Below are 26,021 nucleotides of genomic sequence, written 5' to 3'. Positions count from 1 at the left end.
TTCTGGTTTCTCTACTTGCTACTTTGACGAGAACTGTATTCACGGAGTGAAATCATCCTCCTTCCTTCAACTAGAGAAACAATGGAAATCTCCTCCTCTTTAATCGCCCACTGTGATCGATTCAATTCGCTTTCTGGATTGTCTACTTACTGTTTGCACTTGCGAATAAACTGATTTATTTTTCAGGTTGGTGGATCTACACAATCACCAACTTTTTTCGATCAAACCCATGCAAGGCCACTACCTGTTTTCTCTTTAGGTTATGCTTGCTGTTTTAAAATCCTTTCTTGTTTTGTTGTTTTCTCAAATGATCAAAGTTGCTCTTTTGTTTAATATTTCAGGTAGCCAAACACTTCCCATAATTATAAATATATCCAGGCATGAATAGAGCATTAAAACCTCTTCTTCGTATATGTTTATTATAGATTTAGCTGAATTAACCTTCTCTTTCATCTATACAAAAAGATGTTCCTTTCTATTTAATCAACTTTATAATTTTACCTAGTGTACAGCAGTGACAAAGGTGATGATGGTGACGACGGACCAGATGGGCAGCATCCGGATAAAAGATTTAAGCTCTTCCACGCGACGGACGGTTTAAATCTTCCAGAGATTTGGCTGGTCAGATTCAGAGTTGTCACCCGGGGTGGCTATCTCAGCTCGGTCGAAGAACCTTCAATCAAATACGAGCAATTTTTCAGTGAGAGAGATCAGATCAATGTATACACGCTAATTACGAAGATAAGTTTACCCGTTCCTCTTCATTCTTCAACTCACTTGAATTGATCAGTGTGGAGAAGCCTCCCAGTAGTAGAAATATCAGCGTCGAGCGCTCTGTTTCTCATAAAGTAAACTACAATCGGCAGTTCTAGTGGCTTTCCTCTTCCTAAATGCAGCAACGGAGAGGGCGATGGCAATGGTCGCCAAGCCCAGACCCCAACCCAGTCTACGTTGTCTTGGATGTACACCACCACCGTTGCTATGCCCATGCTAAAGTAGTACCAGTTGAAGGTCTTCATAGAGCTCCGGGACGAGGAGAGCTCGAACTGGAAGGCGCCGAATGCTACGACGAAGGGTTGGATGCCGCCGGAGCCGAGAGAGGTGAAGAGGAGTGAGACGTAGAGATCTCCCATCTGCCATGCAGAAGTTCCTTAGCCGCTTCACAGCATGAGCTAACATTAAGAGGGTCCATCCGTATTCTATCTCTTCTGAGACACGGCTCAGAAGATTTAGAGCTTAATCTCAGTGCAGCCAGTAGCTAATGGACTTGCAAGTTTTAACTTCTGAGACTGTAGAACATGACTTCAGAATTCCATTTTCTTTGCTTCTACAGCAATTTACAGGTGCAGACAATTAATTCCATGTGGCTCTTAATGTGCTGCAAGTTGAATTGGAGCAGTAATTGAGCTTTACGAAGTGAGACAGGGACATGGATATTTATTACTGTTGGATTTCTTTGTGGCTCCCTGTTTTCCTTATAAAAGTATTCTAATTGCCATCATCATCCCAACTTGCATGTGCTGCCTCGCCATTCCAGATAATTTATTGAAAGAAATGATAAAAAGATACCAAATGGTAGCAGCAGAGAAATATCTGTCACAGAATTTGATAGCAGACCCATTACCAGTATCAGCGTTTTTTTTTTAGTTTAGAGGAAGGAGGAGGAGGTCCAGGAAGAACAAATTACCAGCTGGTAAATGAGGGAGCCAGCGGTGATGGTCCAAAACCTTCCAGCGAAGGAGTCTGCGATAACTGCTCCGATTATGGGCGTTAATCTCGCCATTCCGCCGCAGTTGGTGAGAGTGTCGGAGAGCAGCGAAAAGAACAGCGAAATATTTCTTAAAAATCCCTTGAATTGGTAATTAAGCAACGGCCACAAACATAATCGTGTCGTTGGCGCAATCTGGACTGCACCCTTCACGAGTGTAATATTTCCTGCCCAGAGATCAAATTGTCAAGCCTTTATTACAGAACTTCTGCCCTGAAAGACGACTGCGAAATCTCAAATTCTCAAACAGTAACTATTACGATTAATAAACAGGCTTGATGAATTTACTAAAGAAAAAACAGCAAAGAAAAGGGTAAGCAAGGAAGAATCCAAAACAGCGTCATTCATTGATAACAAAAAACAAAGGAAAAGAATGAATCCGTGAGAAGGCACGGAAGTAGACTTCGCTGCAGCTGAAGCAGATAAGGTCAGAAACCTCTCAATGAGCACAAATTTAAGCGAATCCACTGCTCGTTTTCACTCTCATCTGGCTACTTCTACACTCTGCCAGTGAAGAATAAAGGCCAACTGGAGAAATTCTGGGTCCACAGCAAATCGCCAAGAATTACAAGATTTCAACAAGACAACTGAACTGGAGTTTCGCTTTAGTGGGATCGTAAATGTCGGACCTAGAGATCAAGAAACAGATTCCCGGTTTATTTTCCTTCTTTTTCTTCCATTGTTATTTAAGCTGCTGCGTATGGAATGACGTCGAGAGTTGAAATAAAAAAGAAAATCGACAATGGAGTTCACATTGAACTCGTCCGTCCCATCATCTCTCTATCTCTCTCTCTTCTGGGGAGGAAATTTGTCAAAGTTTTCTCGCTATATTTCGTTTTTTTTATGATCTCTGCTTGTCAATATCAAATCCCTCGATTAAGGGCAGACGGCAAATCATTTTCATGCAAAGTACCCCTTCTTCTCTTCTCCTCTCCTCTTTGGTCTAGCAAGCGAAGGAAGGGAAGAAGGTGTTCCCTCTCGTTTTTGTGAGATGGTAGAAAGGTGGGGAGGCCTACTGCCTTCTCATGACACCCCAGGCAAGGGTGAACACTGAGTAACTCACCAGCAAAATTGTCTTATTTCTTGAGAAGTGTCTTCAGAGTTCCTGCAACAAAAGACCACAGCAACAAACTGCATACCAGTTCCATCCAAGGATTTAGTGCAGCGGAAGCTCCAAGATTGGAAGCTGAAGCTTGGTCCATGGGAAATCAATTAGTTGGACCTAAGAGCACCATGAAAATTCGGTTAAAACCATGCAAGAAGCTGACATGATTCTCACTACCCCAGAGGTGAACATACATCCGAGTCAGTTCTCCATTTCCTCCTAAAGTATAGGTTCAATATCTCCAATATTTGGAATGCTTGCTGAAACAGCAACTAAACGGACAGGACCAGAAGGAAGTAGAGCTTCGGTTTGATATCGGGTCACAGCATCAAGCTTCTGCAAATTCGGTGTTTCATAATAGAACAAAATGAAACCCAGAGACAGATAAAAAGCAAAAGTTTGCCAGCATGAAATCGAACATGTTGAAAAAGAAGTACAAAACTAATGAAAATAAATACCCAACACAGTAGCAATACAAAGAGGAAAACTTCGAGACTTGGGTGATTGAGAGCGTAGACAGCAAAGTTTTGGTACTTGAGGTAAAGCATCTCACAACAATATAAAAGGCAAGAACATAAAAGCCTGAAATCACTCACCGATTCTAGCAAGTTGCAGAAGAGAAATCAGAGGATTGCAAGCTAACAATTGCAGTCTGGAGAAGAGAAATCGATAGAAGAGAGGTTGGTTGATGCCGATTATTGACTGAGACAGAAATAAGAAGAAACCAGAGCAACTCTCCTTAAGGCGGTGTTAAGATAAATATATAAGAAGGCCAAATTTACCAGAAGACTGAAGAAGATAAGACACGCGCCTTATGAGCTCCAAAACTCTTCCGTTATTTATTAGATAGTACTACAGATGATTAGATAGATTATAACGTCTGACTTTGAACAGTTCTATCGATCAGTGATAGAAAATACTTAATTCTTTTATGAAACTACACCTTAAAGATCTCTGAGACCGTGTGAGCATCTAAACACCAAACGAATGATTAACAAAAAGCATATGTCATAATACCAAGTTCTTCCATTTGAAGAATTTTTATGCAAGCAACATAACTCTTATCACTTCCCTGTACCTCACTGCATTCATACGCTACCCAAACAAAATGTTGCCTTCACTGGTTCCATTTTGGATCACTACAGTCTCTGTTAATTAAGCTGCATGTTCTGACAAACTCTGACTAGAAAAAGAAAGGTCACAAGTAGAGAACATAAAAAATAGCTGTAAACGCAATGATGCAATGGTGGAGGGGGAGGTAGAGGTATGGCAAACAGAAATATCATGGATCACTATAGAATGCGAAACAGAAATACATGTGATAGTCACAGTCATGTTATAGGCTTCTACCATGATCCACTACTGCACAGCTGAACATAAATTACAATTCTAATAAATTATTTATTATGAATCTTAATTACTACAAGGATATGGCTCCCAAAACTTCTAAATGGAGAGGTACTACATCAAAACTTTCACAGCATCTAATGGTATTGATGAAATGAGTGGAGGAGAGCACTCGAACAACTCACTCGGGTTTGATGAATGTTGAATTACATTGCATTAATGATAAACAGACATGAATGTGGGGGGAAGAAGCCAGTTCTGGCCTCAATTTGAAAAGGCGGATAGAAGTTAACAAGAAGATGCCTTGAGGAGACTTTTTTTTTTCCAATAACCTTTCAGGAGACTCCTCTAACTTACTCACCAGGCATGCTTGCTGTCCTTAGAACTAGTTTCCATTCTATTGTCTTTCATCTAATATGTAGCTCAATCTCCAAGGAAATCTACTATCTTGGACATCCATGCAGTGATGGTGGTTGAGTCACCATTGATTATCATAGGACAAGAGATTTTTTTAATAAATAATTATGCTCCCACGAGAAGAGCTCTTAGCTCAGCTTCAATTGACTCACTCTCACCTGCTGATCCCAAGCATGCTAAGAGAACAGATCTGTTATGATCTCCAACAATACGCCTAATAACAGTTGGAAAGGAATTACTAAATGGGCTATACACCACCCTTCCGAAGGTGGGGACCAATCTATGACAGATAGCATCATATGATCCCTAAAATGAAGATAGTCTTCCAATGTCCTTCAGTAAGTGCGCTAGGGGATGGAGAGTTTCGTGGAAGAGCTTGCCCAAGAAGGATTGCATTGAAGGGGAAGAAATCCTACATTAAAAAGTGTTAAGAAATAGTACTGGTTATAAGGTTGAGAAATAGATCTCTTAAGTGGCTAGTTATTTTGGGATAGAACCAGACTCAATTTAACAATGTTATCAAATCATGATGTGTAAGAGGGCCGAAGCCCCGTTTGGTGGGAGTTTGTTTGTGTTGCTTTGAGTTTGTAACAACATCTCAGATTCGTTATGTATAAGCCTAGAAATGAGGAGGAGTATTGAGAGGGAATTACATAGCAAAGGGAATTTGCAAAGTTAGATATGATTACTCCAACTTCTGCAGAGCTCATGGCACCCCTCCTTGGTCTCACTCTTTTTTGGGATCATATATCACGCTCCCTCATTGTTGAAAGCGATTCCAAAGTAGTGATTTCTTGGTGTTCTTCCCTCTCTACTGAGACCCCTTGGCGCCATTAGAATACCTTCCACGATGTCAAGGATATCTCCTCTTTTCTTTCCTATATTTGGACGCATATTCCGCAGTCAGCCAATTCTTTGGCTGATTCTCTTGCTAGGAATGGTATCTCCCTCCAATCTCTTATTGTAATAGAGCTACATTCTGGATTCTGTTTTGTTCCCTTCTTTGAGCTTTAATAAAGCTCATCAGTTTCAAAATATATATATATATATATATATGATGACTCCAACCATTTCAACTTCATCTGATTTGTAAAAGTAGAACAAAAATTTTCTGGTTCTAAAACCAACAATTTTCTTTTTGGAAACTCATGAGCTTTCATTAAAAAATAAAGAATTACAGAAGGTTTGCAGAGTTAGGTATGATGATGCTGACCATTTCAACTTTATCTAATTTACAAAAGTAGAACAAGTATTTTCTTGTTCTGGAACCATAGTTTACAACTTTCTTTTGTGAAACTCATGAACTTTCATTATATAATAACAAATTCCAGGGGTAAGGGGGGAGGAGAGTTCTCAGGTCCGGTTACAAATGGGATATGGTTAAAGTTGGGCTCATTCCTCCTAAAATGATTCACATCCCAATTAATGAGCACCAATGTGAGACTATTCTCTTCTACCAAAAACTCTTTAATCTCAAACAACTAATATGAGACGTGCAGCACAAATACCAAAATTCTTCATGTCCAGACCTAAACCTCTTAAAATACAAGTCGGGGGTATTTTGGTTATTTACCACATTACATTTTTCTCTTATAGTATAGTTGTTAGATAGACAATGTCTTATTTTATCTATAGTTCAATTTTCATTCAATTTAGAAGTGTAATTTTGAGTATTGAGGTGCATTTTTGTCTTTTTGTAAAATATCACTTAAACCCTGATTAAAAAGAGAGAGGATGTGCTTTTTTGGCACTTTCTCCAAGGCAGCAAGGCTGCTCTTCTCCCAGGTCTCTTTTTTTCCTCTTTTCTCTTCTGTTTTCTTCCCAAATCTCATATTTTTCATGGTATCGGAGCAATAATGCACATATTGGACCTTTAAAAAAAATAATAATGCACATCTTGGACCTTTAAAAAAAAAAAATAATGCACATCTTGGACTGGTATTTTAACAAAACCAACAACTGGGTTCATGACATAAAGGACATACACATACAGGGCAAAAAGAATAAACACAAAGGCCAAACATAATACAAACATGGTCTTGGATTAGCCCTGACACCATATTAAAGTTGGGTCACCTCCTCACAAGATGATTAGTTGAAGTTATGAGACCTCCTCTCAACTAATAAGCATAGGATCTTTTCAAACCTAAATCAATGTGTGATTACTCTTTCAAATACAGCAATTCTCTGTTAGATCCCATCCTTTGGGTAATTTAGTCATTTGGGTGAACAAGGGAAGTGGCGAGTAACTACAGATATGAATTAAAACAGTCAGTTAGGAGGAATTAGGGTCAAATAAATTAATTGAGAAATTCTTTGTTGAATAGGGCAGACAAGAAAAACCTTACTCATTTATTTTTTTTTTTGATAAAGAAAACCTTACTCATTTTTATTACTGTCTTGTTGTAAAAGCTCAAGCACGAGCCTCAACCAACCTCTCTTTTACTTCTTTTGAGCAACCCTTATTCACCTTGTCAAACTTTTTCTTTCCTCTTCCATGTGAGACATAAGAATGTTAATTGGCATTAGAATAATTCATTCATGGTGCAAATCCTAGAATAGCTTCAGTTATAAGGAATTTTTTTAGGGAGGAGGGGGGTGAGGGGGGTGTCACTGTGTCAGTGTGACACAGACCCCTTTGCTTCCATTGTTTTTTACCAAAAATTATACCTGGGAGGAAAGCCTTGTGAGTTTATTTTCCAGCACAACAAATAATTTCTAATTCCAATTTTTCTACAAAGAGAAATCAGTGTCAAAAGCAGTGAAGGGCACCAGAAGCAATCAATCCAGGATTTTTGCCATAAAAAATTAGACTTTTCAATTGAAAATTATATCTAGAAAGAAAAGATTGATAAGTCTACTTTCTAATATGAGAGACAACTTCTCAATCCAATTTTTCCACAAGGAAAAATTACCATCAATTTTTTATTAAAAAAAGTAAAGGTTATGACCCAAAAGCAGTATAAAGTCGCCAACTTGACAAGTCATGCCACCACAACCTTTAGCGACCTGACAATAATGGCTTGAGAGATGCAAAATCCAGAACATGTCAAGGTCCTTTCAACTTGCCTAAGCCGCATTGAGTCTGCATTCAACAATTTCAAATCTTCACTTAAAGTGAGTTTTTCAGACAAGGAGCTTCGATTACTCTAAATCACGATCAACTTGAAGTTACAATGCAAGCTTAAGATATCGAGCAGTCCACAGTCAGATCAACTTGTTGTAGGCACTTCCTCAAGTTCTTAGTTTCAGCTTCATGTTCACTATGTCTATAATAACACCACCAAATTACAAAAACAAATCTGATAGACAAGGCTAGAATGTAGGTAACCTAGCCTCTCTCTTCTCAACTCTAGGAAATTCAGTGTTCAAGTTCCAAGGAAATAATTTAAATTTTTAGGTGTTGTTTTGTAACAAGTAGTAACTAGTATAAAAAAAAAGTTACTAAGAAACTATCCTAGCAAAAAGAAAAATAAATGATAACGCTCCAACAACTAAAAAGAAAAACTTGTATTAATCTTCAAACATGTTCAATGTTACAATAGATCTACCTATTAATAGACTCTAAACCATCCAAAGATCTATGAAGATAAGTAACATCACCAGGACAGAAATTTCCAAAGAGTAAACATCCTAATTACAATTGAATTGTGAATTGAGATCGACTGCTAAGAAAGAATTACAACAACTAATTTAGATGGACTTACTAATTTTCGAACTTTCCTGACACTATTAATAAGAGCAGAGTTGCTCCCCAAAGACTTTCCTAAAGAAAACACTCCTAACTGGTACTGTCAACAGATTAGAAAACTGCTAAAATTAGAACCTGCTGACTTTCCTAAGATAGAAAATACTAGAATAGTGACTTTCCAAAAATAGAAGCAGCTTGTCAATTGTATTTCAGTCTTCTTCTTTGCTTTTCTTCTTCCTCTGCTTTATGAGAAGGTTCTTCCCTGTGTTAGATATCTTCAGTTTTTCTGGAAGACTTTCTTCTTCCACAACTGAGCCTTGTTCTACATCAGCTTCTTAGCCGAAAAGGGCACATCGACCAACGTTGGTGATCATGACTTCACCTCAGTCTAAATAAAGGCACGATAACTTCATTGAATGCTTTCAACATCATTTCCTTGCATTGATTTTCCAACTTACAAACTAGTCAAGGACAGCATTGATTCACCTTCTATAGTTGGGTAATTGTTTTACTTCTGCCAAACCATGGGTACCCTCAACTCACAAGTTGAATGTTTTCTTGACAGTTCAAAAGCTGAATTCCAACAATCAAAGGTTGTTGTTGACTTGCATGAGACCACATCCTACCAGATGGATGACCACAATGATTACTTGGCATATCTTCGTGTTGCCCAATCTTAAGTACTATGTTCAATATTGAATTTTTTGGATACCCAATCAGTTGACAGTGCCAAACATCAAACAAATACATACAACATAACTCTACCATGAAGGTGGTAGCTTTTGCAGATGCTCCTCATCAACATTTGCCATCATTTTTTAGAATGAAATGCAAGCCTTCCATAAAAAATCGCTACTTAAATTCTCACGATGAACTAAGTCAATGTATCCTAGACTGCGACAACCTCAAAGCAAAAACTTGCTAACCTGGGTCCAGTTTACAAGAGAGAGAGAAACACCCTCCCCACATGACCAATGGTATCACTATTTTCTGAAGCATGGCCATGCTCATGACAAGGTCCTTTACACATCAATTTAGAGGTCCCCCTATGTACTCTGTCACTAAAAGACAAATGAAGCAACAGATATTATGAACTTTTTTAAAACAATAAAGACATGAAATCAGCAAAAATCTCAAGCAAAGTGACTTTCTGCACGAAAATATGAACATTAAATTAAACCCAGAACAAAAATATCTACAAGAAACAGCAAGTCGTCTCACTGATTCAAAATTCGAGGCCCATTACTTTGAATAGAACCACCAGTCAGACTAAACCTCTCGAAAGACTAAGAGCACAATAAAAACAATTAGAAAGGAAAAAGAAAAAAATATTAAGTATGTCATGCAAGGAGGAACCTGGGCACTGAAAAGTCAGACAGATGGATAATAAATAAGCACACTCTCAATCTTAGTTGAAATCTCGAAGCCTTTTCTTCAGCATGTCCATAGACTTCTTACGGGCAGTTTGCTTTGTATTCCTGCTTGAGAGGCTTCCAAACAGCCTATCAGGTGAATCCTTAAATTTCTCACAAATACTGGCAACTTTCTTATAGTCCAAAGCATTGTAGTTCCTCTCTCGAATCACTGGATTCATGAAATTCTCTGGCTGATTGCTTAACAAAAGATTGACCAGTTGTCGTGCTTCCATTAAACAATCTTTCAGACTCCCCTCCTGCATTTCACTCAATCCGGTGCCATGGAACTTTTCATCAGTAAAATGCTCTAATAGTTTTAAGTCATTATCAATTCCCATTACAGCACTAACACTAAATCTCTTCACATTATCATTTAGAAAAGCTGCCACAATCAAATTTGAGGCGTGGTCTAATGCTCCACTTGCCACCTTGAACAAAGCATCCAAAGGCAATATCTGTTGAGATGTGGATACAAGGGTGTCAAGGTAAATTATAACTTCATTCATGTATTCATGGGCACTCTGTGGAGCCTCTTCCGCTGTCCAATTAACATCTGAGAGAGCCATAAAATCTGACACTTTCGAATTCACAAGATTTAGCAATGCATGATAGGCTGCCTCCTGTGAAGTTTTAAGCACTGCACGAGCAGTTAAACTGGAGTGGGGTCGTTCTGCCAAACATGCAGGGATACCGCAAAGTTGAGCCACCTGACGAAGAAAGAACTCACAAGCCCGTTCAAGAACTGACAAATTAGCAGCAATCTGCATGGCTTGTGACACACCTGTTGTACTACTATATATTGTTTTCAGTAAAGCCTCATTCAGTACATCAATCAAGAGTTTGTCTAAGTACTTCCTTGACACATCATAAACATTCATGTGACCCCCATAAGACAAATAGCTAACTGAATCCTCAATGAAGGACCTCACAATGCGACATACATCCGGAACAGAGGTAGAGAAGGGGGCAATATATGGGAAAGCTGGCATTATGTCAGAAGTTTGGAGATGGAAGGATAGAACATTCATTTTGTACTCATACTCTTTCCTCATCACCATTTGTTCATATGTGTCATTTCCAAGAACATCAATTATTTGTTTCTGGCATTCTTCCAGGAGGAGCTGATGGTATTTGTCCCGGCTATTATCAAGAACTTCAAGTAAAGGGGTCACTTGGTACCCGTACCTCCTAAGTGTTGCACCGAGAAGAGTGACATAATCCTTGATTAGAAGAAGATGACTAGCTGTATCTATACGAGAAAAGTTCTCCACCAAAACAGATGTCATTTTTGCTAGAGCAGTATCCCATATAGTTTCTACCTGACTGGCGGACAACAACCCTCCAGCAGTCCTCAGAACCCGATCTTCCACTATGAAGTATCCAGCAATCTGAGCGAAAAAGGTTTGATGTGATTCAAGGAAGGGTTGTGTTGAAGATATTTCCCAGTCAGAGTTTAACTGCAATAATCGGTTTTTATAGTAGTATTCACGAAATTGATCCTGTATCCCAAGGCACTTGTGGATATGATGAGCTCGATACACAGGCGTGAGATCCAATTTTAGGACTGAATCTTCATCAAGCTCATCAATGTCTAATGAGTACACACAATCTCCTAAGCCTGAACGGCTCTGTTCCTCAGCCTCACGTTGACGAACTCGCATTTCTTCATCTCTCTGACGTGCTGATGCAGCTTGTCCTATGGCCAGCTGCCCAATTTCCCTGGCAGTGCTCCTGATATGAACAAGCCAATCATTGAACTCATTGCATACTTTCTTCTCAATATATGATTTTATGTCTGGTATTTGCTGCTCAATTACCTTCTTCAGAGATTTCACAGGCACATTTTGCAGATAATCCTTCTCAATGATATCCAAGGTTTTGAGGGCAGGATAAAATTTGCATTCGGAAATATGTTGGTTACACTTAACACATAGGTTCACAACATGAACACAAACTTTGGACATCTGTATAGCCTCGGCTACATTTTTTTTTATTGAATATGACTCAAGAAGCTCCTCAAGCTTCAAAAGAAGGGAACTTCCAACTTCTTGGAGTCGAAAATTCTCACTTTGAAGAGCATTTTTCAGCTCATCAGCATTTACAAGAACACCTCGGAGCTCATCAACAGCAACGATGAAATCCTCATAATGGAGTTTACACAAATCTTCAATCTCTACTTCCTTTTTTCTCACAACATTCTTTAGCTGGTGCAAGAGAGTCTCAGGTTTTCCCACCTCAAAAGCATGACGAACCAGAGGGCCCAAATCTTCCCCGTTACCAATTGAAGTAAAAAGCACCAATTCATCTCCTCCTATCCCTTCTCCATTCTCTGCAGCAGTTCTCCTCTTGGGTTTTGCTTGCATTTTTTATATTGAAGCCTAGCAAAGGAAAATATGTGTCAGTACAATTTAAGAAAACAATGAATTCGTATTGTCTGATCTCAGTGGCACAAGAAACTCAAGCCTCTCAACAAGCGTACATTACTTCAAAAGGAAAGGGAAATAATGACTAGACTAAATTGAGGAACTTATGAAGAAGTCATTGTGGAGAACCCTCTGGGCTCATTTCTGGATTTCTTAAACAAGCAAGACTACTTTACTAAAAATTGAACAGATGGAAAAGATCGAAGAAAATGAAAGTCCAACATAATAAAAAACATAAAGAAAAATGGCTTCCCACATACTCTAGGAACCATCACAGCAAAAGAAGAATCATAATTCGAGAATATATGAATTCAAGACCTGTTTCGAAGAAAATACTCGAAGTGATATCTCAAACAGGAGATGTGTATGACAATACTAACGAAGAAATCCGAACAACGAAAATAAGCAACTGCCGTGAAGAAGATTTCTAACCTTTGTTTGAATTACTTTGCCGAATTGAGACCGTCTCGTTACGCAAATAAAAGAGCTTAATGACACTAACTTAACAGCTAAACGCGCGGGACAAATGAAATCCAGTCCCATCATGTGATCCAACTTCCCAAGAAAAAAAAAAGAGAAGGTACATTTACACGAATCGGCTTCGTTAAAAAACAAGAAGAAGAAAAAGAAGAAGAAACAAATTCGTTTCACGAACAAAAACGCTTTCGCTAAACAACAAGGCCACGAAACAACACAAAATGAACGCCCTTCAACACCGACCCATTTCATAGAACGTGAAACGAGTCAAACGGATTCCCAATTCCACCCGAAAAGCCGCAGCACTCCGACATTCCGATCAAACACAACCGAACCAAACACCAAACAAAAAAAGAATCCAGGATTTGTCCTACCCACAAGTGTTCGAAAAAGCGTCCTCCTCCTTTGCAGGAACAGCCAGAACCCGAACAACGAAATAAGAAACGGAAAAGCAGAGAAAAAAAAAGGATCTCTCTCTCTCTCTCCCTACTTCCTTGTTCCTGTCGAAAGAGCAGCAGAGGAAGGTCGGCTCCCTCGTCGTTCCCAGTAATTGTAATGGTTCTTTTGCCGTTCTTTAATGTTTCTGGACTCTCTTTTGAATCGAGCTTACGCAAAAGGAGGTGATAATAAATACATTTCCAGTTTTGTACAAACTACAAAGCGACTTAAACGAGGACGTCCGGCATCCGTGGCAACGTAGTTGAGATAGAGATAACCCACATTATAAGTTGAGAAGGAGACTGCTTCAGCCCAATCTCCGATCCTGCGGCGTCAAACATTCCGACATTTCTTTCTCAAATCTCGATCTATCTCCCCTCTGTTGCTATCTTCCCATCCTTTTCTTCTGATATCTGTTGACCGACTCCCCCTTTGGACCTAAACTATGAATAATTTTTTTTTAAATTAAAAAAATAACAATAAATATTAATAATTTTTATTATTTTTCTTGGATTTTTAAAATTCCTGTTTTATCTCTAAACTCGTCCAAGAGATGACAAATGGGGGAGAAAATTAGTTTAGATATTTATTTTCTATATATTATGTTTATTATAATTATTTATAATATAAAATATATAACCCATGTGTGAAGGCAAACAAACTAGGGTTAAGGCAAACAATTTGGATTACGTACACTCGAGGAACATAATCAACTGGGCCACTAAAAAATTTAACTTGGATTTGCCTAAGTCGGGTCGAGTCCAAATAGGTATTGAGGCCGATAGCAAGTGGAACCGGTCAGATGTTACTGGAACCGGTCAGATGTTACTGGGCCTTAAACAAGAGTAAATAGATCTGTGGATCTCACAGACAGTCCACGAGATTTGCATTGCTCACTGTGTGGATTCTAAATTCCGATTATGCCCCTTGTTTCTGTGATCGTCAGTTCGCAGCCATGCTTTTCCACGGCAAATCCCGTACCGCATCGGCAGCCAAACATCCGATACGATAAAGATCAGGATTTGTACCGATTGAAAATTTGCCTGCGACAGTAATTCGAAATGCATGGCCTTAATAAGCGAGACACAAGGACGACATCCATTAAGAAGGCCGGAAGATGCCAGCTCTTCCTGTCCGGAGATTCGACGGAGAGAACACGGTAATTAAATCTGAGCTCTTCCTGTCCGGAGATTCGACGGAGAGAACACGGTAATGAAATCTGTAGATACCTAGGGGGTGGGGGTTAATCGACATGAATCCGAACATGAACTTCAGCCGCATTCAATTCATGTCCTAATGTCGTTAGTGACCACGGAGTTCAAGTATATGACTAACATGACTCACAAGATAATGTCCAAAGCATAAACGAGGGAAAGTATTTTTCGCCCAATTTTTGAGAATCATGTACAGGAAACGGGCGTGCCTCTCTCTTTGCTGCACACCGTCTCCGTAAGTCTGCTCATTTCTGTTTCCTACACCCCTTCTATCCCCGAGTTCTTTGCTCCCTCTCTCGTCTCCATTGTCCCTCTCGGTTCTCCCTCTCGACCTCCGTTGTAGAGTACGGGAGATTGAGAGGCTCTGCGACGGAGGTCGAGAGGGAGAGGAGAGGGAGGGTGACGACTTCTCTTCTCTATAGGCAAGAATTCCCCCCGCCGCCCCCCCCATCGACCATCATCCCTCTCCTATCCCTCTCGACCTCCGTCGTAGAACATGAGAGGTTGAACATTTGTTGCAGAGCTTCTTAGCCTCCCTCTCGGCATACCGTCGAAGCGCCGTCTCTATCGATGTTGCCCGCCGCCATCACCATTGCCCGTTGGCTCACCGCTGAGGAAGACGACAATGGTTTAATTTTTCCGAAGTTAGGAAAAATTAAACTATCGTCATAAAAATCATTAATTTATAATTTATATTTATAAAATAGTTTATTTTATTTATTTAATATATTTATTTTATAATTACTATATTAAAATAGTGATTTAATAGTCATAATTAAAATATTGTTAAAATAAATATTTGATAAATTATTTTGGTTTAATTATCCGATTGCTATAATTAATTAAATCAATGGTTTTAAAATTTGTGACAATATATTATTAATTAATAATACATAAAATATATTATGTACAAATATATAGTAGATTAGATCAATTTTTTTCTCTTAAATCATTCATTTTTGGTTAAAGTATATTATATGTTATTAATAAATTAATAACTCAACGTATTACTTTCGTTTTTGTTATTTATAACGATATTTATTTATTATTTTTAATTAATCATATACGTATTTTATTAGCTCATGTAATTACCATAGGAATACATAATAAAATATCTAATTTAATTAATAAATATATTTAATTATACATTAAATAACTTATTCGTATAGTAATAATAATTATTTTACTTAATTTGGGGTTTAAAGATTATATTATAATTAAGTGTATTGTAAGGGTTTAGGAATTCTCTTATTTTTTACGTTTTTCTCATATTGGGGCACTAACACTGGAAACTGTTTTCCAGTGTACATGAAATCATCAACAGTAACACCAAGTGCGAAGTTGAAGTTAATGTACATGACTAACATGATATTTATGTTGGAGATGAACATGAGCTTTAAAAATCCATTTTGTTGATTAACCCCCCCGTAACATCTTCAAGAAAACCAATAACCAGGACGTTAATAAATGCAAAATATTTCAGGCACAAATAATGTTTTCATTGAAGGCCATGCCAATGGGCACCTCCTACAATCCTTAAAACGGGAAAGTTCCTGCAGAAAGCTGAAAAATCAGAACCAGATGCGTCAATGAAAGCGAGAGGCTTTCACACAAAGAATCTGTTCGGGTCTCTGCTGAGATCAAAGGTATTAGTGATGTAGATGAATCCCTCATGTACAGCCACAGCCATATAGCGTCCAGTCGCAGTCGCCTGGCAGCAAACCCAACGTCTCCTTCCACCGGATTCCAACACCAGATCTTTCAGCTGTCAAACCTTTAAACGTCAGCTTGAGAAGAGCTCAACAGGAAGCGAAGCCAAAAAAATGCGCACAAATTTTCTTCTAACCCAAGTTTCCCTTTGAGTCACCGATGACTAAGCAAATTGAAACCACTCAGTGGATGTCACACACGGCGCACGTTAGCTCTTAGCACCAGCATTTCGCTGAAGTGTTCCAGGTATAACAGAGCAAACGCGGCAAAGTTGCGTTCCTCCCGTCGTGTCCGGCGCATTCTAGCACTCAGCGCAGACGCAACCGGCGCGACTCAAAACCTCCGGCAGGTCGGGTCCGCGGTTCCAGTCTCCGATCCGGCATTCATATACCAGAACCAGACCGTCCTTGTGCCCTCTCTCGCTCCGCCCGCTCCGCCTCAATAGATCGTCGATGGACCCAACCACCTGCACCAGCGCCACCCTCTCCCCCACCCGTACGCAGCAAAACCTTACCGTCCCGTCCAGCCTAACCTGAGCCGGCACCGGCGGCGACTTTAACCTGCTCCACTCCCCGAACCCCGGCTCCGACCTGCGCCCGTCGCACCTCCAGAACGACAGCTCCACCGCATGGCTCGCCAGTACATACACGTACCCACCGGCGGCGCAGGCCGCCACTACGCAGCCTCCGTTCGGCACGTGCCTGCTCCTCAACCACGTGCGCGTCTCCACGTCGTATAGGTCCATGGAGCTGGCGTACACGTGCGCCTCTCCCCGCGGGCACTCCGTCCGGCAACGGTTGCCGATTCTTAACCCGCCGATCACGTAGAAGACGCCCTCCACCGCCGCGCCGATGCAGCCGTACCTTTTCTTCGGAGCCTCCGACACCACGCGCCACGTATCACTCGCCGGATCGTACTCCTCCACGGCGGCAGTACGGCAGCCGCCGGCGACGTAGATTCTGCCGGCGACGGTGGCGGCCGCGAACTTCTTCCGCTGGTGGAGCATCGGAGCTCTCGGGGCGACGGTCTCCGACCAGGTGTCGTAGCGCATCGAGGCGTTCCGCCCGAGGACGTAAATGGAGGAGTCCAAGGCAACGAGGCGCGGGTGGGAGAGCGACGACGCCTCGAGGCCTTCCGCCGGTGCAGCGCCGGTAAAGAGGACGGTTTTCCAAGGCCAACCGGGTTCGAAGCGGTGAGACGCAGATAAGACGCCAAAATCGGAAACGGCGACGGCATAGAGAGTTGGACGGAGGAGGTCATTAGCGCGACGCAGAGAGTAGAATACCGGGGAGGAAACGAACTGAGACCAGCGGCGGCAGACGAGGGCGACTGACGGCAAGGATGAGGAAGCAACTCTGGAGAGACATTCGAGCAGGAGATCATCAGGGAGGGAGGAGATAGACGCACGACTGTGATTACGATTTTGGAGCGGTACTTTCTCAGCGGTTCGGGAGATTAAACTGGCTTTACGACGGGTTTCCGGGAGGCAAGATTTGACGAGCCATGATAAAGATCGAGAGTTACAGGCCTCCGCGGAGACCATGGCGGAAGCCGCAAGAGAGAAAGCGGGCAACGATAGCTTCGTGAGAAGGCTTTATTTAAAATCAAGGGTAATCGAATTCCGCGTTCCTACAATAATTGCCCTCAAATCGTCACATAAGTCCAAAATAAATTCACACATTTGGTTAGTAGCGTTCCATTCTATCTAGAAAATTATGACTCTCGAACCACAACATAATAATAATTAAATCGAATATGCACCGACTTTGGGTTCAAATCAAATAAAAACTATAGTCTATTTTAAAAAATGTGACAAGAGGCAACCAACAATCCAAGGCCTAGATAAGGTACATACCACTTGGCTCCGTGCCCTAGTTCTTTAATTATCTTTCAAACTACTCCACATTTCTGCATCAACTAAATCCTCCCTTGGTACTCGAGATTATAGGGCGAGAGGAGGGAGTCGTGATGGTTGGTGAGGTTTCTCTGGAGTCTTGATTGGGATATGCTCTATTCTGTTACTTTCTGAAACCGTCTGCCTCGTCGCTTCTTTTGTGGCAGATCGAGGATTTTACTTTCATCACTGTGGCGGTACAACGACGACAAAGCTCTGGATTGAAGGGAGGCTTCGTCGTTCAGGTTTGGATCTTTTTAACCAACGGTAAATGCTTAAGATAGTTTAGGTTTGCTCTTGTTTACAAGAATTTAGATAATAAAAAACTGTAGCGGATCCGGGATATAAATTATTGTTACCGGGAGAATGAAAGCCTATAATCTGCGACCGAGTGAGATAATAATCCTAGCTCTCTTCCTGTCTCTGAACGTCCGACCATGAGAAAATGAGATTAAAAAAAGAAAGAAAAAGCTCAGTAATGATAGTTTGAGCTTCTGCCTTCTCCAGGAAGTGGCGTGGCCTTGGATGATGGTGATCAACTTTCGGTGTGATTGGAAGATAAGATGACTGATACAATTCCCCAACCAGAAAGTATTGCCTTTATTCAAATTGGGGTTGACTTGAAGAAGGTTGTGTTTCAAAACAGAAATGATGAATATCGCCTTATTAAGCCTTTCAAAGATGTGCAATAATTTCTGGGACGAAAAAAATACTAAAGGATCTGCTGTTCAGGTTATCAATTGATTTAATTGTTGAAATTCCCTGAAAAGTTTTCCCTTTCTTTTTATAGTGGGGGGTACTTTTATAGTGGAAAACGTTCATCACCTGTAGAACACAGTGAATATGAATCGTACATGAAACAGGTAACGATTATCTTTCCATTTATACTGGTATGATTATTATGTTACGTTTAAGTATTATAAATTTATTTACTTTTTATATGCTTGAATACCCATTGAGAAGTCGTAAACTGTTTAGTTCGTGTAAGCCAGAAAATAACTTGCAAGGTGGATTTAAAGAGTACAAGTAGTATAATTGAATACTTGGGGCATTATTTGGATATGAAAACTTAAAATAAATAAAATAAAAAATTTAATACATAATCATTAAATAAATAATACAATATATTTATTTATACATCAAAATGAAACGATATTTTTTAGATATTAAATTGTTATACAAACAAATAGATAAGAAACAAAAACTCAAAATTCATTTCTTTCACTCTTACTTGATCATGGAGATTCTTAAATTGGAGAATAGGAAGGTAAGGCAACGAACTGAGCGCTATCATCCGATTGTAACCAGCAAACTCTAGGTGTTGGAGCTGGAAGATTAACTAATTTGTCATAAAACTGTGTAGCTTTGGACAGGGCTCAATTGATATCCGAAGAAGGTTATTGAGGTTGTGAAGCCCTCCCTTAGACGGTGAAAAAGATTTGAACAAATGGAAATGTGCAAATCTATTACATTGCAGGGAGCCCCTCTGGCAATGCAACAACTCATTGCAGTCCACAAATTCTAGTTTGCTGACGGCTGTTAAGTGCTGCAGCAGACCCTCTGGAAGGGTTTTGAGCCCTTGAATTTCAGAAATCTTTAAAGAAGAAAAAGAGGTGAAGAATGTATATGAGCTCAATACTATCCTCTTTTTGCAGTTTTGCAACTCTAAATATGTAAGAGCCGGGAGTAAAGAAAGAGCTGTAAGTTCTCTGAGGACAATAGTCAAATTCCTTTAATTTGGGACAATCCCACGAGATGAGTTCACTGAGGCTAGGTAAATCTGCTGCCTTAAATGTTCACCACTCTTCTAAATCAATCATGTGCTTTAGTCATAGTACATTTAGTTAATAAATCCGTAGTGAAGTCAGCAGGTCTTTATTTGCCTTGGTACCTGTAAGTTTGCTAGGTTAATCATATCCTTTGGTAGACCAAGAACCAATGGCTGTAATCTGAAGAGCTTGCAAAATGACTTTGATAGCCACAGTAAACTAGTGTTCCAAAGATTGAGATGTTGCAAGTTAACTAGGTTTCCAATGTTTGTTGGTAGCCCATCAATCATACCCTAACAACCCTCCTAGAGCCTTTGCAGCCAAAGCCAAACCCTTAAAACTTCCTAACAACTTGCTTCTGAATTTCTGGCAACTTGTCTTCCCTCTCTCTGAGTATCTGTTGTGTAAAAAGAGCTCAACAATCTGCATTTGTTACACTCTTAACGGGTAGGATGGGGTAGTACCCATCATCTTTGACACAATATTACTCCTAGAGGTTACAATAATTTTACTTCCTTTTTTGCCAACTCTGAGAGGTGCCTTCAGGCATTCCCAGTGACTGCTGCTCTCTGTCCATATATCATCTAAAACGACCAAGAATTTCTTGCCATCTAACAACGCTTGAGGACGATATCAATGATTGATATCGTCACTGTGTTGGGATCAAACTCATGGGAGACACAAACCCAAACTTTTATTTCGAAGTACTCCTTAACTCTCTCATCATTGTAGTTTGTAAGCAAGCTGGGCATGTGTAATTTTTTACCCAGACCCCCAAGACCATGGGAATGACAGAAATATTACCACCTGCAGTCTCTTCTGATTACAATAGAGATATTAGCTTATCTTTAACTTCGCATCTCCCAAAAACTTTATTTTCATCTACCATCGAAGTACTTTGTAATCTCTTTCCAGTGTCTCTTGGGATTCCTGGAATGCCCTCCCTCAAGTGAAGGGCATGTTCACTTTCTACTCTCTCATCTACTCTTTCTAATACATCATTTACCCTGGCTGCTATTTCATTTTTGAAATTGATATTTTCTACTGCATCTGCAGCCTTGTGCAGCCTTAAAGAAGAGAGAAGGTTGCTGACTTGATGATCTCCTGTCTTATTTTTTGTCCGCAACTTTCGGTTGAAGTTTCACTGTTCATCTCATAGAGACAGTCATCCACATCATAAGCAATGCCTCTGAGCTCGTTGACGCAGCGCCGCACAGCTTCTTCTTGAAACGGCCTAGATTCTGCATCATTTAGCAGTGCTTGGATTCTCAATAGTGTTCTCTTCGGCCCTTTTATACCTTTGTCAATGCCCCAAATGGCATCGAGTCTCTTTCTGAAGGAAGGGGCAATCCCCATGGAATAGACCATCGAGAGCTGCTTCTCTAGCAAATGAAGCTTCATCGGTGATTATTCTGCCCGCCATTTACGGTTGAGGGGGTCCTAGACTCAATCTTTGCCTAATACATCAAGCTTGGACAATAGGTACAACTTCATCAGCTCTTTTTCTCAACCATCAGAAGACTTCTTCAGCTCAGACAACCGTCTTACTGAACTTGACTGAGAGGCTGAAACAAAAGAAAACCGGCCATAGATATTAATCGAACTAACAGTATAGTCAGATGACAAATCGAGGACCGAAGCGTGTAACCGAGCCTTAAATTTGTAAATTTGTAGTTATTATTTTATTAAATTCAAAGCGAGTAAAGAAGTGTTTCTTTTATGTTGCCTACTTCTATTGCTCTCGATAAAAGATAAATTAAGGGTAAACAGTAAGTGTATCAGTACATATAATATTTGTACCGAAGCAGTGTTAAAATACGTTCAAGTACTCATAAGGTGAGGACCAGTGGCTCCTTTCAAAGGCAGCACGCAGGAGTAGGTAACATACTTCACACTGTCTAGAAGCACGACAACAAAGATGCGAGGCAAGGATTTAGATTTGGGTGCAAACATCCCCTCCCCATCTTCAACAGCCTCCCTTGGATCCACCAATAATGAAACGACCATCGAAGAAGACTCGGAGCTATCTCCATGAAAATTATCCTCAGTAGAATTATTAGAAGGCTTCACGGTTTCGTTGAGGGAAGTTCCAGGGAGTGGCAGAGGAGGATGGTGAAGAATCCTTCTGTTCTTCCTCATGCTGCGCCCAGCTGGATTAGGTTGGCTCTCAGAAAAGTTAGCAACAGACTCTACTGGTGGAATTGCAGCCGGAGTGTTGGAGACTTTGAACTGGAACACTTCAGTGCACATACCAGATTTCAAAATTGGTCCTGCAAAATAGAAATGCGCATCCATGTCAAACACTGCGCAGCAAAAGCTTAAAATAAAACATGCTGAACATCCGAGCACAGTAAGAAATAGAAAAGAGAGGTCAAGCATGAAAAAACAAAAGAAACAGAATCTCTTGAATTTGCTTCAACCTAAAGCTAAATTGGATTATCTATTAACTGAGAATCTAGAATTACAAGAATATGTTTTCTTTTAGCTACTTGACTGACCAGGAGTATTTAAGCTTGTATTCTAGCAAAATAAGCAAACATATTAAGCGAGCACCTTCCAGCATTGAGAACCTGAAAATAGTGAAATTCAGAATATTCACTATTCATTTTCAATCTACATAAGTACATTGGAAATAAACTTCTCCTTGACATCTTCAGATCTTCTTTTTGTCCTGCAGCGTAGGGAATCCCTCCAGCGCGATTAATTGACACTCCAAAAAATGGGGTCAAAAACACCAGATCCTTACTTTGAACTTAGGTCTGATTTCAGTGGCTCAGTAAAAAGATTCCCAAATATTAATTTTTCATCTAATTTTCTTGCAGATGCTCCATGGCATGATCATGCACAATCACAAAGAGTTCATACATATGCAATTCTCTGGAAAGAATAAACCAGTGACGAATAAAGAATTAAAAAGAAGACACCCATAAGTGAAAATCACAATCCTTACCAGCAAGACCTTCACGGAACCACTTCTGCAATGAGCCATCAGATGGAGCTGATTCTCGCTTATCCCTGTGAAAATCTCCAGAACCAGAACCGGAACCTATGGCTTTTGGGTGTTGGGCAGAAGCTCTATAAAGGTTAGATTGTCTCTCCACGCCAATACCATGTTTAGATAGAGCCAATGCAGATACCGTACTCCCTGGAATTGCCAACCTAGTCTTTGCAGCTTCATTGTCCAAAGAATCATGGCCTTTCTCATTCTTTGATCCGGACATAGCATGTGAAGATGCCTTCTCACTGGCTAGAACAGAATGAATTATCAAGTTCCCCACAATCTTAACAAGTCTGTCATTCCGTGGCACATAAAGCGAGGCAAGCAGAGGTTTACTTGAGTTCCCTGAACTTCTACATTCACCCTTACACTTCACTTCAGGCTCAAATACGTTTGTCCCAGCATTCTTGCCTCCTAAATGTTCAAAATTTCTCTCTCCAGGACCTTTCTTGCCGGAGTATGCCCCTAACCTGTATCGATAGTTTGGATCTGTATGGTTCAAATATCCTGAAACCGGCAGAACCCTTCCTCGAGACTGACCCATGGACATTCTATGGACTATATCAGACCTACCTAAATCAGTCACTCCCCCGTATTGACCATTTAAAAACGGAAATAATCCTCCAAAAAGAAGGAAGAAAAACAAGAAACCTACAAAACTCACGCTTGCAACCTTCTTCGTCTTGTTCTCAGCCATCTTTTTCTCACATTTTTTAGCCTTTGGCGCAGGAACAGGTTGCTGGGGTTTCAATCTAGGAATTGGAATCAAAGGAACATGAGCTCCCTGGGGTTTTACTGCATATGAAGTACAAGGAACCCAAGGGAAATGGACGGCGCCCATAGGCGGCGGTGGCGCATAGACGGTGGCAAGTGCACCACCGCCTACCTGTTGCCTTAAAGTCGCATTCTCGGCCATTATATATGAAAGTTTTCCATTCAGCTCAATGACTGTGGAATGCAAAGTTCTTACCTTATCTTCTAGCTCTTCAACGTAATTCTTCTTTCTTTGGCGAGAAAGCTGAGCGCTTTCTCTATTTCTCATCAACCTCGACATCCTTTTCTCTTCCTCTTCACTGCCTGAGCGGAAAGTGTGGGTAGAGGTCGCGTTCATATCAGGAGAACTAGAACGCCTACATTTAGCCACCTTGGGATTACCATTTCCGTCTTCTCGTTCCTTCCTCCTCTTAGAAAGCTTACTATCATCTTCAGGTTTTATCTGTTGAAAGACAGGATTCGACGGATTGTTGCTCGAATCCAGAGAAGAAGACGTAGATGATTTTGTAATCTCATGAGCGGAATGAGCAGAATCTGGCGATTGCGGATCGGAAACCTTACCTACATTGGAGCTCCGATCATCAGATGCATAGGAGTTCCGGTCAAAATTATTAGAATCCGGCGATGGCAAGTCTAAAACCCTAGCATCGTTGGGACTCTTACTGTCGGCCACCTCTCCCTTGCAACCACCCCCATGATCCTCAGACTCCGGCGATGAGAAATCCAGATACCTAGCAGGATCAGAACCCCGATCATCCGCCCCATGGGAATCCGACGACGTCGAATTCGAAAATCCAGCTCGCTCGGGGCTACCTGACGCGTGCGATAAATTAGAAAAGCCGGATTCGTTCTTGCACTCTTCGTTGTCGGGAGGTGCAAGAAAATCATCGATAGAAAAGTCAAGGGCATCGTCAAAGCCAAGATCGTTCGCGAAATCGTCGCCGAAGGTGAAATCAACGGGAAAATAATTTTCGATCAAATCCGTGTCGACAGGAGGAAACGAGACGGCAAGGTTAGAGTCCAGGCAACCGAGAGAGGATTCGGCCATGGCTAGAGTTGAGCGGGGAGTGAATCAGACCCGCGGGCTCTCTCCTGGACGCCGCGGAGAGGGGAGGCCTCCTGGCATTGACGAAATCGCACGGAAAGAGGAAGACAAGCGTGAGTACGGACACGTGTAATGAAAAATAACGTTTCGCTGTTTCACGAAACTTCTCTGGAGCTTTCCGTTGCTAGGGTTACACGGCATGGTGCGTAGTGGGGCCCGTAAGTTATTACACGATCTACGCCGTTGATTTGCGGGATACACCATCTGCTCTTCTTCATTCCTTTTTTCTGATTATTGCAAAGGTTAGTCTAAATTTGATTACACAATTACTTAATTATAAAAATAATATTTATTTAAATGTACATTTTGGTTAAGATATTATATGATAGGTGATTAAGATATTAAGATATAGTATGATAGTAGTGATATTATATTAATTGCAAAGGTTAGAATACTCTTTAACTTCTTATTCTAGCTTTAATTAAACAAATTACTGAGATTGGAGTAGTGGTAGTGGATACGATGAGGTTCAATCCAAATGACTAAAAAAGGAAACACGATCTGATTAAATAAGCCAAGTTGGTTTGTTGAATCAGGGCTTTAGGTGTTTCAAATAGGCTTGTATAAGTAAGTTAGTACAACTTGATATGAGCTCAAATTCCATTATTTTTTTTATTTTTTTTTTGTGAGTTCTAGACAAAGGTAAGATGAAACAAGAAGAATCAAGGAAATCTTTTTTATTATCCCAAAAATGACACAAATGCATTAAATATTTGATTTATGAGAAAAAAAATCAATGGCATTTTTCTCGCATTTTTCTATTAGTACAAATAGGGGTGGCAGTGAGTCAAGCCAAACTCAAACCTGTATATGTTTGAGATAGTTGATTTAAATACTTCAAATTCGAGCTAGAGTCTAAAATTGGAATCAATCTCAAGTTCCGACCTATATTTAAAATTTTATATAAATTATATGTCAAATAAATTATATTTAAATTTTTACTTAAAACTGGGCATGATTCCGACAAAATCAAATTTTGAAGGAGATATTAAAAAAAAAAACTAATTAAGCATAACTTTTTTGCTTCAATCCTATGTTAGCATTCATCCACCCATAAAAATGTAAATATTATTGGTCCTGGACAATCATGAAATAAGCAAATAGCAAGAAAGTGAGTAAGGATTGAAAAAATCAAATTGGTCTAGTATAGCCAATCAAATCAAAATCATCTTCTTCGCTTAATCAAGACATACCAAACAATCACAACATATCCTATACGTTAAAAAAATGAAATTTAAGTTAACTTTGACATTTACATTGCTCAGTTTAATACATCCAACCTTCAAAATCATAATTGTATGAGTAGCTATTGGGTTTAAGTGATGCTCGACTGAGAGGTTTTAGTATTCACCTTTCCTCCTTCCATCCCGAGTTTTGAGTCCTAACTTGAATTCAATTAAAGATCGGATTTATTCAAACCGAACTTAGCCAGAACATAGCTAAGCTTAAGTTGTAAACCTCGGTTCAATGCCATCC

At 40.1% G+C, this 26,021-nt stretch overlaps 3 protein-coding genes and 1 long non-coding RNA gene across 6 annotated transcripts; 1 reads left to right on the top strand and 3 right to left on the bottom strand.

Moving 5' to 3' along the window:
- Positions 1-9,475: 9,475 nt before the first annotated feature.
- On the bottom strand, positions 9,476-13,471 carry LOC137957104 (exocyst complex component SEC15A-like). Of its 3 annotated transcripts, none has more exons than XM_068804815.1 (2): positions 13,018-13,471; positions 9,476-12,121 (listed from the first exon to the last, which is right to left on the bottom strand). In XM_068804815.1, exon 2 carries the CDS (start codon positions 12,104-12,106, stop codon positions 9,737-9,739), a length of 2,370 nt encoding a protein of 789 aa, XP_068660916.1. In that variant the 5' UTR covers positions 12,107-12,121; positions 13,018-13,471; the 3' UTR covers positions 9,476-9,736. The 3 variants fall into 3 exon arrangements, with proteins under 3 accessions (XP_068660916.1, XP_068660917.1, XP_068660919.1); XM_068804816.1 differs by having other exon boundaries at positions 13,364-13,471; XM_068804818.1 differs by lacking the exon at positions 13,018-13,471 and adding an exon at positions 12,599-12,702.
- Positions 13,472-15,772: 2,301 nt separating this feature from the next.
- Positions 15,773-17,619, bottom strand: LOC137956222 (F-box/kelch-repeat protein At5g26960-like). The gene has a single exon (XM_068803607.1). It carries the CDS (start codon positions 17,546-17,548, stop codon positions 16,307-16,309), a length of 1,242 nt encoding a protein of 413 aa, XP_068659708.1. The 5' UTR covers positions 17,549-17,619; the 3' UTR covers positions 15,773-16,306.
- Positions 17,620-17,896: 277 nt separating this feature from the next.
- LOC137955305 (uncharacterized) lies at positions 17,897-18,734 on the top strand. The gene is made up of 3 exons (XR_011113138.1): positions 17,897-17,980; positions 18,067-18,144; positions 18,407-18,734. It is a non-coding gene; the product is annotated as an uncharacterized lncRNA (long non-coding RNA).
- A 2,673-nt stretch (positions 18,735-21,407) lies between these two features.
- On the bottom strand, positions 21,408-24,605 carry LOC137956952 (bZIP transcription factor 17-like). Its single transcript, XM_068804626.1, has 2 exons — positions 22,619-24,605; positions 21,408-21,938 (listed from the first exon to the last, which is right to left on the bottom strand). The coding sequence occupies exons 1-2, from the start codon at positions 24,486-24,488 to the stop codon at positions 21,490-21,492; spliced, it is 2,319 nt and encodes a 772-aa protein (XP_068660727.1). The 5' UTR covers positions 24,489-24,605; the 3' UTR covers positions 21,408-21,489.
- Positions 24,606-26,021: the final 1,416 nt, after the last annotated feature.

Source organism: Aristolochia californica, unplaced genomic scaffold (genome assembly GCF_029961685.1).
Source record: "Aristolochia californica isolate CCGP_79_NKW_82.1479 unplaced genomic scaffold, dmAriCali1.0.hap1 SCAF_2, whole genome shotgun sequence".
Classification (NCBI taxonomy): domain Eukaryota; kingdom Viridiplantae; phylum Streptophyta; class Magnoliopsida; order Piperales; family Aristolochiaceae; genus Aristolochia; species Aristolochia californica.
This window is presented reverse-complemented; position numbering and strand designations above follow the sequence as displayed.